At 66.7% G+C, this 11667-nt stretch overlaps 2 protein-coding genes across 4 annotated transcripts; one reads left to right on the top strand and one right to left on the bottom strand.

Annotated features, from left to right (window-relative positions):
* Positions 1-4: 4 nt before the first annotated feature.
* On the top strand, positions 5-3484 carry MSS51 (MSS51 mitochondrial translational activator). Of its 3 annotated transcripts, none has more exons than XM_056503083.1 (7): positions 5-238; positions 743-929; positions 1223-1378; positions 1606-1730; positions 1841-2404; positions 2865-2958; positions 3031-3484. In XM_056503083.1, exons 1-7 carry the CDS (start codon positions 40-42, stop codon positions 3299-3301), a joined length of 1596 nt encoding a protein of 531 aa, XP_056359058.1. In that variant the 5' UTR covers positions 5-39; the 3' UTR covers positions 3302-3484. The 3 variants fall into 3 exon arrangements, with proteins under 3 accessions (XP_056359058.1, XP_056359059.1, XP_056359060.1); XM_056503084.1 differs by having other exon boundaries at positions 6-103; XM_056503085.1 differs by having other exon boundaries at positions 215-368.
* A 2-nt stretch (positions 3485-3486) lies between these two features.
* On the bottom strand, positions 3487-10576 carry LOC130259110 (cytoplasmic phosphatidylinositol transfer protein 1-like). The gene is made up of 10 exons (XM_056503093.1): positions 10520-10576; positions 9172-9295; positions 8044-8192; positions 6521-6609; positions 6344-6351; positions 5778-5849; positions 5596-5691; positions 5345-5500; positions 5208-5271; positions 3487-4361 (listed from the first exon to the last, which is right to left on the bottom strand). Exons 2-10 carry the CDS (start codon positions 9217-9219, stop codon positions 4096-4098), a joined length of 948 nt encoding a protein of 315 aa, XP_056359068.1. The 5' UTR covers positions 9220-9295; positions 10520-10576; the 3' UTR covers positions 3487-4095.
* Positions 10577-11667: the final 1091 nt, after the last annotated feature.

Here is an 11667-nt window from a genome sequence, read left to right as displayed (position 1 = left end):
GCGTGCTGGGGGCGTGCCCGTGAGGCCGCGGCCGCCGCCATGCTGGGTGTGGGCAGCCCTCAGCAGCCCCCGGTGCGGCGGGGGTTCCTCCGAGCCGTGCCGTGTGAGCTGGCGGTGCGGTACGGCCCCCATGTCCCCCTTGCAGCCTGCTGTGCCCGGCTGCTGCCAGAGCCCACTGCTGGCCTGCCCCCGGCTGGCACAGGCCGTGGTGGCCACCCAGACACTCCCTCACACCCCGGTGGGGGCCCTGAGGGGGTGGCAGGGGGGTGGCTGGGGACGGTATGGCGGGGGTCTGAGGCAGTGACTTTGTGTCCTTATGGTGACAGAGGGGTCCCAGGGGCGTGGGCAGCCCCCCGAGCTCCCCGCAGGTTTGCAGTGTGGGACGCCACGGGGTTTCGGGGCACCCCGCTGCCACCAGCGCGGCTTTTGGGGCGGGAGCCGGACCCCCGGAGCGGGTTGGCCCGTTCCCGGGGAGGGGATGCCCAGAATAGCTCCGCTATCCGATTCCGAGGGGCCACGGCCGTCTGCACCGCCGGCTCCTGGGGGCTGACATTTGAGCCCGGCCGGGGACGAGACGGGACGGGAAGGGCGCCGGGGCTGCCCGGGATTTCCCGGCCCTAGCGGGACAGGAGCGGGATGGCGGGCGGGAGGCGCCGTGGGGGAGGCGGGCGGCGCGGGGCACCCCGGCAGCACCCGGCGACCCCCGGACCGGCCTCCTCGCCCGCACCACTCTCTCTTGCAGCCACCACGGCCCAGCCAAACGCAGGCGCTGCCCCCAGAACTGGCCGCTCCAAGAAGGCCCCGGAGGAGCCAGCGGCGAGGGCTCCGGACGTGGACTCGCTGGGCTTCCAGGCCATGGACCGCAACGTGCCGGGGCTGTCCCATGTCATCCTGCAGAAGCTCAACATGAAGAGCTACGAGGACTACAAGTGAGTGAGCACCCATGGATGCCTATTCCCCATCCCCTCTCCTGGGAAGAACATCCCGTGTGTCTCCCAGCAGCTGGAGCAGCTCCCATGGCTCATCCCACCCTCCCGGCTCAGCCCACGGGGAGCTCTGATGGGCTCCTGGGTGGACCCCTCCAGGGTGCCTGGCTCCCTGTCCCCACCTAGGCCAGGATGCTCCTGGCTGGAGTTAAAAATCTTGGCAGCCTCAGAGAGAGGATGTCAGCTCCACCAATGTGGCAGTGGGCTGGATTCTGCTCACCCTCTGACATCTGCAGGTCTGCCATGGACGGGAGGAAGAGCGGCAGCGATTTTGGGATCCGGACATATTTTGACATGTTCCAGAAGATGGAGGACACCTTCAAGTTTTGCGTCGAGTGCAAGAAGCTTCCCGATGCCCTCCCGGACCCCAAAAGTCTCCGGCGTTGCAAGAGGTAAGGTGGGGAGATGGTCTGGTGGCACAGGGATGGATCCATCCCTCACTTCCAGCCTGGTGGCTGAGGTGAAGTGAGGGGTGTCTGTCCCCTGGAGTGCCCACCTCCAGCTGTAGGGCACCCCCAGAACAGTGACATAGCCCTGAGAGGGGGTGGCAGGGAGCCTGGCTCGGTGGGCTGGATTGTGCCCCTCTCCCTATGGCTGGGCATGCTGCCTGTCTGCCCAGGTGCCAAAATGTGTACTACTGTGGCGTGGCGTGCCAGCGTGCCAACTGGCCACTGCACAAGAAGTTCTGCAAGAAGCTGAAGTTGGTGGCCCTGGACCGGCTGGTGGAGTGGCTCGTCTTCACAGGTGGGACATGTGGGATGTAGTGTCCATTCTGCAGCCCCACAGCTCAGGTGGGACAGGCAGCCTGGGCTGTGGCTCCACCACTGTACCTTCAATTCCTCCTGACTCCCCAGGAGACATCCCATTTCCCACGGACACCTGGACAAAACCTGCCTGGGAGGTGAAGGGCTGGGAGGACTGGTTCTCCATGCAGGAGCAGCTGGAGGAGAAGCTGGGTGCCATCGTGGCCGGGCGGTACATGACCCTGCTCTGGGCCAACGCCGGGAAGCCGCGGCCGGAGGAGGCGGAGCTGCGGGAATCCATCCGGCGCCTGGTCACCGACTTCCACTCGCGCCCGCTCACCATCGGCCTGGGACTGCGGCTGTTCGGCATCGACCCCCTCACCAGGCCCCTCACCGTGCACGTGGTGGGGGCTTCCCACGTGGAGACCCTCAACACGCGGCTGACGGACTACGACGAGCTGACGCGGATGTTCCCGGGGCACCAGGGCATGGAGATGGTGATGGTGGGGGTGGACGTGGTGGACGGACCCATCATGAGGCCACCCCTGACCACGCTGGCGCCCCGGGGAAGGGTCTATCTCAGCAGCTACAAGGGGCTCTACCACGACTTCTGGGAAAGCCAAGTGGAAACCAAGCTGGCCGCCCCTCCCGACCTGGTGGTGGGCTTTCACCCGGGTAAGTGCCCACACCATGGAGGGTCAGACCCTCACACCCCACTGCCAGGATGGGGACATCACAGGGCACATGGGCTCATGGTGCCCTGAGCACCCCAGCAGCACCTGGGACTGAGCCTAAGGTGGCTTGGGGATATGCCCAGGGCTTTGCACAAAGGCACAATGGGCAGCTGGGGGGACCCCTGGGATATGCCTGTCTTGTCTCCCCACCAGGCAGTCTGTCCTGCCTGTGTCACCCACCTGCAGGTGATACAGATCCTTCCCTTCAGGTCTCAGTGCTTAGCCCAGGACCTAGAGTTTGGGGTGCCCCACATGCTGGTGGGGAGCCAGACCCCACCTTCCTGGGGGCTGCCAAACTCACTGTATATTCTGGGGTGTCCAGCACAGAGTGGATGCAGTTGGAGCCAGCTTGCCCCGGGGCCAGGGTGGGATGGGAAACCCTCATGGCTATGTCCCCACAGGTTTCCATGCCTGCCCAGACCTGCTGGCGGGCTGGCTGCCCACCCTGCTGCTGCTGCGGGACTATCGCCTGCCCGTGCTCTTCACCGTGTACAGGTGAGCACAGCCCCACCGCCCCGGTGAGCCGGCACAACACCCACTGATGGTGCCTGTCCTCTCTCCTGGCAGTGAGCAGGAGCTGAAGGCCTCCCTGCAGATCCTTGTGGAGCTGGAGATGCACATTGTGGGTTATGCCAGCAACCCCTTTGCCTCACTGCGGCCTGAGCAGGTGTACTCGAGCCCCAACAAGCCACCCGTGTACTGCAGCTCCCACTACATCGCCCTGCTGGGAGCAGAGGCTGTGCCGGGGGCTGAGGAGCTGGAGGATGATGATAGCTGGCAGGGAGGAGAGCCCAGTGCTGCTGCTGTGGCTGGGGGCAATGCCCCAGGGCCGGGCTGATTCCTGCCTGCCCTGACCATCCGACCCCCAGAGCCTTGCTGCCTATCCAGGACCCCATCTCCGCATCCCAGGATCAGCGATCCAGAAATCCCTCACTGCTCACATGCAGGCCTGGGGGATACAGCACCCCAGCACAGGCATGGCACTCTTCCACAGCACCAAATAAATCACTACCAGCAACCAGCTGCCGTGTCTCGAGCTTTATTTCCAAAAAGGCCTTTGTTTTCCTAAAGAAAACGGGGAGCTGAGTCCACCCCAGCCCCCCTCGAGCAGCCACGGCCTCTGGAGGGACAGTGAAGGGGACCCTGACTGCAGGACCAGCCGTGCACGAGGCTGTGCAGCCCCTTGGGTCCGGTGGGGAGCCCCAGCCCAGCGCTTGGCTGTCACTGTCACCCTCACTGTGCCCCCACGCTGGTGCCTACCCTGCAGGGCACTGCTCCAGCCTGGCACCTCCCAGCTGCTCGCCAGCCTCGGTGGCCCTTGCGGACACCGGGGCGGGTGGAGTCGAGGGGAGCAGCTCCCGCCGCATCGCCCGACGCTGCGGGGACCCGCTCTGGCCTGGCGTCCCCTCCTGGTGCCGCCAGCGGGTCTGGCATGGCATTGGTGGCACTGACCCGTGTGGGCACCCACGGCGGCTCAGGGAGGCCGGCGCACCCCAGGGCTGCCAGCGCCCTGGCAGCGGGCGCGGGTCCCTCACCGGGCTCTGCGCCTGTCGGCGGGGCCGGGCTGGGCGGCAGAGCTGGCACAGTCCGGCACGGAGCGGCACAGTCCGGCACGGAGCGGCGCTGCCGGCGTCACTCGGCGCCAGCGCGTTCCCGCAGCGCGGGCAGCGTCAGGGTCTCCGGCGCCGACTTCTTCCGCGGGCGAGTCTTGGGGGGCGCCAGGAACTCGGGGGCCTCGTCGCTGAGCGGGGTAGAGGGGGCGCTGGCAGGGGCCGAGTGCGTGGCCGTGGGCTGCCCCACCTCGCTGACCGAGATGGCCGGTGCCACCAGGCCGATGAGCTCGTTGGTTGCCTCCTGCGTCTCCTGCTCGTAGCGCCGCACCTCCTCCATCGTCATCCCTGCCGAGCACAGCCGGGCTTGGGGCCGCTCGGCACGGCCGCGTCCGGAACCCCCTCATCCCGGGGCAGCCTGCGCCCCGGCTCCCCACCGAGCTGGGGGACAGGGACTGGGGACAGCGGGACGGGCAGGGAAGGGGATGCTGGGCAGCACAGCCAGCTCCCCAACTCCAGCGCCAGCCCAGGCAGCAGAGGGGAAGGGATGGACAGGCAGCGCAGGCAGGGGACACGCAGGGAGGGCAGCCGGGACAGGGGACACTCCGCCGCGGGGTGCAGGGGGGGCACAAGTCCCCCTGCCTGCACCCACCCCCAGGCAGCAAGGCGGGGCCCGGGGTGTCCATCCCCGGCAGGCAGAGGGGTTTAGGGGTGCTGGCTCCCCAGCTTTTGGTTTGTGGCCACTTGCATCTGAGTCTCGAAGGCCCGGACCTCTTCCAGGGACATGTCTGGAAGGCAGAGAGCCGCTCACCGGGATGGCCTGGCGCCCGCCGCCAGCTGTCACCAAACCCGGGGCTCCCGTCCCCGTGCCCACAGGTGGCAGCCGCCTGCAGCGCGTGTCCCCGCCGGAATGGGGGTGCAGGCAGCACAGGCGGGGTGCTGGGACCCCTGTCCCTGTCCCCCCCGAGCGTGCAGGGGTGCGTGCAGCATGCAGGTTTGCAGGCAGGAGGGAGCAGGCAGCGCAGGCAGCGCAGGCAGTGCAGGCAGTGCAGGCAGTGCAGGCAGCAGTGCAGGAAGAGGAAGAGCAGGAGCTGTGGTGGGGTCAGTGGCATCAGCAGTTAGACCTGCAGCCCCCCCCTCCATGGGCACCGTGTGTCCCCTCCCCACAGCGCCGGGGTCACCCCACGGACTCACCGCACCACTCGTCCACCCAGGCGAAAGCCTGCCGGTGCCCGATCAGCAGGATGTCCCGGATCACCTGCACCACCACGGGGTCAGCACCCTGTCACTGCCCCCTCAGTGCCTCCCAACCCCCCTTGGGCCGCTCTCACCTTGTGCACGAACTGCTCCACCCGCGTCTGCAGCCCCCACACCTCGAACTTGACGCTCACCAGTTTGTAGGAGCACATGATGGGCTTGGTGTGCTGGCGCCAGCCCTCCCGCAGCGGCCCCCGGCCCGTCTTGGCCGAGCTGAAGAAACGGGGGTCCTGGGGGGACGGGGAAGAGCAGGGTCATGAGTCCCCCCTTGGGACAGGAGACAAGGGGGTGGCCTCAGGGAGCTCCCTTGTCCCAGCCGTGGTACCTCCAGGCTGCGGTAGTAGCGCTCAGGGATCTCGTCAAAGGCGATGTCCAGGAAAGAAACCTCGTGGTCACCCAGGATTTTGTCACTGTGGAAGATCTGGGGAGGGGATGGAGGATGAGTGACACGGACCACGAGTCACAAAGTGATGAGTTTGCCAGATCTCAGCTGCAGTGCACACTCACATTCTCACTGTCCCCACAGTTGTCCTCGTACTTGGTCTCGATGTAGATGGAGAACTTGGGCAGGAAGGAGCACTGCAGGGACAGTGGCTGTCAGCTGGGCCCGAGGGACACCTGTCCTGAGGGACACCCCACCCCGAGGGACACCCCACCCCGAGGGACACCCACCCCAAGGGACACCCCACCCCGAAGGATGCCCACCCCCAAACGATGCTCAGTCCAGGGACACTGATCCTGAGGGACACCCATCCAAAGGACACCCGACCCTGAGGGACACCCACCTCCAAGGATGATCATCCTCAAGGAACACCCAGCCACAAGGACACCCTCTCCAGGGGACTCCCACCCCCAAGGAAATTCGAGCCCTAGGGGACACCCACCCTGAGGGATGCCCAGCCCTAAGGACACCCACCCAAGGGCCACCTACCATGGCAACACCCACCCCTAAAGGATGCCTGTCCCAAAGGACACCCACCCCCAGAAATGCCCCATCCAGTGTCCCATCCCCAGCCAGCTGCTGGGGAAGGGGACAGGTCATCCTGTCAGCCTGTCCCGTGCCATCTCCTTACCGTGTACTCTGCAGGGACACGGTGGCACGTGGCATCACAGGGTGGCATCACAGGGTGGCATCACAGGGTGGTACCAGAGGGGAGAGAGGGAGCAGTGAGGCCAGGGGCAGCTGCTGCAGCCCCCAGGGCTGGGCAGGGGCGGTGCCCGGGGTGCCCGTGCCCCCTCCCTGGGCTCACCCGTGATGGTGTAGGGGTAGTAGTTCCAGGCCTTCTCGGTGATGTAGAAGATTCGGGGGGTCACTGCCCGTGCCCAGCCTGGCAGTTTGCTGTGGGGACCGTGTCAGGGGACCCCTCAGGGCAGGGCATGGCTGGTGCCACCCAGCCCTGCACTGCAAAACACAGCCTGGCTCTGGGACCCCCATTCCCACCCCAGGATGCTCCCAGGGACCCTCACCTGCACCTCGGGACCCTGATTTGCATCCCAGCACCTCTCCCAGGAGCCACTGCCACCTCCCCAGCATCTGCATCTGCATTCCAAGTGTCATGTGCACCTCTGGACACCCCCAGGGACCCCTGTCACCTCCCCAGGACCCTCACCCCTGCCCAGCTCCCCACCAGGCACCCTCCCCTCCACTCCAGGATGCCTCTAGGGACCCTCACCTGCTCATCAGGACCCACACCTGCACCTCACAACTCCCTCAGGGACCCCTGTTTCTTCCCCAGGACCCTCCCCAGTGCCCCACCAGAGATCCCTGCCACCTCCCCAGCACCTTCATCTGTACACGAGGACACCCCAGGGATCTGTGCCAGCTCCCCATCTTCACCCCAGTGCCCTCCTCCCTCCTCAAGTTCCCATCTCCTCCCCAGACACCATGACCCCCTCCTCAAGAAACACCCACCCTCCATCCTGGACCCTCACCCCCTCCCCAGGGCTGAGACCCCGGGTGCTCCTGTTCCCTCCCAGCACCCCGGCAGGATCGGGCCCCCTGCAGAGTCGGGAGGTGGGTTTTGATTAATTTTCAGGCGTTATAAATAAATTTCAGGCTAGAGGGGAATCGTGAGCGCTGCAGCTAAAATTAACCTGTCTCACACCAGCAGCTCCTGGTGGGGAGCAGCCCGTGCCCGCAGGCAGCTGAGGGGACATGGGGACAGTGGTGCTGGGGGCCAGCGACTGCCCCACGGTGACACCCCCAGGCTGGGGCATTGCTGAGCCCCCCAGGCACCCAGTGGCACCCAGAGGTGGCTGCTCACCAGAGAGGGGTATAGCTCCTAAAGATGGGTACAGCCCCCCCAAGATCAGAGCGCCCCAAGAGATGGGTGCACCCTGAGAGATAAAGGCAGCTCCCAAAACTGGATGCAGACCCCAAGATGGGTGCACCTCAGGACTTGGGGACCCCACTGGAGATACACACACAGAGTCCTTGGAGTGGGTGGGTACCTGGGGGATGGGTGGGGCCCCCCAAGATCAGAGCACCTCAGGAGGTGGAGGCACCTGACAGATGGGTGCAGGTCCCCCAGATCAGTGCACCCCAGAAGATACGGGCACCCCCAGAAAATGATGGAGGCAGCCCAGAAAATGATGGAGGCAGCCCAGAAAATGATGGGGGCAACCCTGGGAATCAGCCGCACTGCAGCGTGTCCAGGACCCAGAAGGAGGTTCCCCAGGAATTCTGGAGGAAGAGCTGGGGCCACCCCGATGCCTGCCCGTGCCCCCCACCTCAGTGCCCACCCAGCACCCATCAGCAGAGCCACAGGCTCACCTGGAGAGGTGCACACGCTTCTCCGTGAACTGGCCGGGGCCGTGCACGGGGTCCTCGTGGGGCTCGTTCTTCACCACCTCCACGCCCTCGCCCTTCTCGCTCTCCTGATGGCTGTGCTTGCTGATGGTGTAGAGCTGCCCCACGCGGTACTGCAACCACAGCGCCCGCCCTCAGTGCCACCGGTCGCACCCGGCACAGCCTGGGGGCTGACCCCGCTGCTGACAGGGGAAACTGAGGCACGGAGCCAGGGGTGGCAGACCCTGAGCCGCGCGGCGGGCAGGGGGTTCCTGGGGCACTCTATGTGAACCTCCCGTGTTCCTAGGCTGCCCCAGGTCCCAGGCCAGGGCTGGATCCTACTCTCCCTGTGCTTTCCCAGTGCCTTGCAGAATGCCTGGAGGTTTTCTGCTTGCAAACTACCTGGGAGTCAGGGGAAAACGTGTATCTCTATGATATACAGGGATGTGTCTGTCAGATATATAACCATAAGGATGCATGTGTGTCTTTGGTGATGCAGCTGTGCAATACGGGCTTGACTGTTCTGCTGAACATCCCATCCACCACCGCAATCGCCAGCAAGATTTTACCACCCCACTGTGCCTAAATTAAAACCTTCCCCAGGTGCCACCAAGGGAGGGATGGCACTGCCCAGGGTGGGCACCACTGTAGGTGCCTGCTCCCCAAAACGTGGGCACCAGGTGCTCACGAGAGACCTTTGCCCAGGGGTGCTGCCAGCTCTGTCATTCAGGCTCCCTGCCGGAGCAGGGATGGAGTTTATGGTTTCTGTCGTGCCACGGGCATTCAAACCCGCGGTGCCTTTCGCCTGCTGGTCCATCCCCTGGTCCTGCTGTGCCCCGGTGCTGCCGTCGGGCTCTGTGCCCCAAGGTCGCCCTGCCCAGGGACGGGATGTCCCCCCACCCGCACCCCAAAGTACGGCTCAGCCCTGGCACGGAGCACCCCGAGCCCAGCACACCCCGGTCCGTGCCACGAGCAGACATCATAGGGGTCACCGTGTCCCTCTCAGGGCAGGAACCGATCCCCTGGCGCTGCTCCGAGACCCGCACCCACAACCCCTCCGTGGGGTGTCCCTGACACCCGCGGCAGCCCCGGTTCGCGCTGCCCCGCGCTCACCTCCTCGGTGGTGAGCGGCATGCAGATGCGGTACTCCTTGACGAGCATGGTGACACGGGCGGGTGACACGGGCGGGTGACACGGGCACGGCGGGCAGCACGGGGGTCAGGCGGAGGCGTCGGCGCTGCCGGGGACACGGCTCATGCTGGGGGAGCCGGGGCGGGGGGGACGCGGCGCTGCCTCCCACGCTCCCATCCCCGCACCCCGCGCTCGCAGCAGCCGCCCCGCTCGCCATGACTTCACGAGCCGTTGCCATGGCAGTGGCGTGAGGTCACCCGTGCGAGCAACAGCCTGGGTGTACCCTGCTGGGGACATCCCGGCACCCCAAAACCCGCCCGGCCTTAACCCCTTCCCTGCCAGGCAGACAAACGCGTCCCTACGCAGCTGCCTTGGAGTGTCCCCCCAAAATAGGGTGCCATCTCTTCGGGGTGCCACCCCTTAGGGGTGCCACATCCCCACCCAGCCGTGGTAGCCATTGCAGCAAGAGGGTTGCAGGGACGTGAGGATGGGGTCAGACCTGCCCGATATTCCTGGGGATCCACCTCTGGGCACCCACATTGCCCAGTGCTGAGGGGCGCTCCCCGGGATCAGAGGATCATGTCCCTGATGGAGGACATCCCTTCCCCGGGCAGGAGCTGGACCGCCCCTCCCCGAGGCTTCCCCAAGCACCTGTCCCAGCCAGCACACACCCTAGGGCTGCCCCCAGCACCCACCCCAGCCATGGCACTGCCAGGCTGTCACACTCCCTCCCCTCTCCAGCCAGGGCTGGGGATGCTCAGAGTGAGTATCAGGACAGCTCAGGGGGCGCCTGGACGTGCCCCTCAGCCCCACAGAGAAAGGAGGGGACGTGGGTCCTCCTGAAAATCACCCTGGATGGGGGATCGGGCCTTGGAAGGGCAGATGGGGGCTGACATGGGGTTTTGTCTGGAGGCAACTTGTCCAGCTGGGGACCTAGGGACATCCTTGGGGGTACAGGGTCATAGCAGGACACAAGTGCATCTTTGGAGGCACCGGGGGACACGGGAGTCTCCTGGGGCTACAAAGCCATTTGAGGCTGCAGGGGCCTCTCTGGGGGACACAGGAACACCCTGCTGACCGGGCAGAGGGCTGGGTGCTGGTGCCAGGTTGCAGGGACCCCAGTACCGGGGGCAGAGGGAGGTGACACCCCGGGGACTCACCGGAACGCTGCAGGGCACGCATTCCCCTCCCCATCCCGGCAGCTCAGACCAGCCCCCGCCGGGTGGAAAAGGAGGAGCCCCCCGGCCGGGCTCAGCCGCCCCTTCCCCACCGCTGTCCGCGGCCGCAGCCCCCCGGCCGGGCCCCGCCGCCCCCCGCCGCCCGCACTCACCGGCCCGCGGCGGTGCCCGCTCCCACCGCCGCCGCCGCCGCCGCCGCCGTGCCCCGCCGTCCCGGGCCGTGCGCAGGAGCGAGCCGCCCCCCGCACCGCCTCCCGCGCCGCGGCACACCGACCCCTAGGGGGTGGAATGCACCGGCACCGGCACCGCACGGGCACCGCACCGGCACCGGCACCGCACGGGCACCGGCACCGGCACCGGCACCGCACCGGCACCAGCACCGGCAACGCACTGGCACCGCACCGGCACCTGCACTACACCGGCACCGCACTGGCACCGGCACCGCACCGCACCGGCATCACACCGGCACCGCACCGGCACCGCACCGGCAACGCACTGGCACCGGCGCCGCACCGGCACTACACCGGCACCGCACTGGCATCAGCACCGGCACCAGCACCGGCACTGCACCGGCACCACACCGGCACCGCACCGGCACCGCACCCCACCACAGTGACAGCAGCACCGCCGTGGACACGCGGGCACCGCACCGGCACCGGCACCGGCACCGGCATCGCACCGCAGTGACAGCCGCACCGGCACCACGGCACCGTGGCACGGCACACACCGGCACCGGGGCACCCCTGGCACGGCACAGACCGGCACCAGGGCTTCCCGCACCCACCAGGCCTCACAGCACCGCCGTGTGCCCCAGCCGGGAGACTCCCCGATGTGGTTGCTGGGCTGTGCCCCCCCGGGACCCCCCAAAGCTCCTCCAGCCACTCAGCTGCACCCCACTGCCCGCCTGGCCCCTGTCCCCCCGCCTCAGCGCACCCCAGGTGCTGGCACTGCCCACGTGCCATCCACAGACACAGCCCATCACCAGTGGCACCGTTGTCACTGCCTGTGCCTCCCGTCCTCCTTCCTCCGCTAATTTCCATCATCCTGGGCACTGGCAATACCCAGTGCTCTGGTGCTGGACCGGGCTGTGCCCCACCACTGTAATTTTCCTGTTACTTCCTCCCAAAATTCTGCCATTCCCTCCAGCCCTGCTGCCTGGGGTGCAGGGGAGTAGCCCATCAGTGATGGCCACTGTGGGGACAGGGATTGGGCAAAGGGGACACCCAAAAGGCCACCAACACCTGTGGTGCTGCCAGTGGGACCCAGCAGTGCAGTGATGCTGGCACCAGCCACAGAAGTC

Source organism: Oenanthe melanoleuca, chromosome 14 (assembly GCF_029582105.1).
Source record: "Oenanthe melanoleuca isolate GR-GAL-2019-014 chromosome 14, OMel1.0, whole genome shotgun sequence".
In the NCBI taxonomy this organism is placed as follows: Eukaryota; Metazoa; Chordata; class Aves; order Passeriformes; family Muscicapidae; genus Oenanthe; species Oenanthe melanoleuca.
Note: the sequence above shows the minus strand (reverse complement) of the source record. Positions and strands in the feature narration are given on the sequence as shown.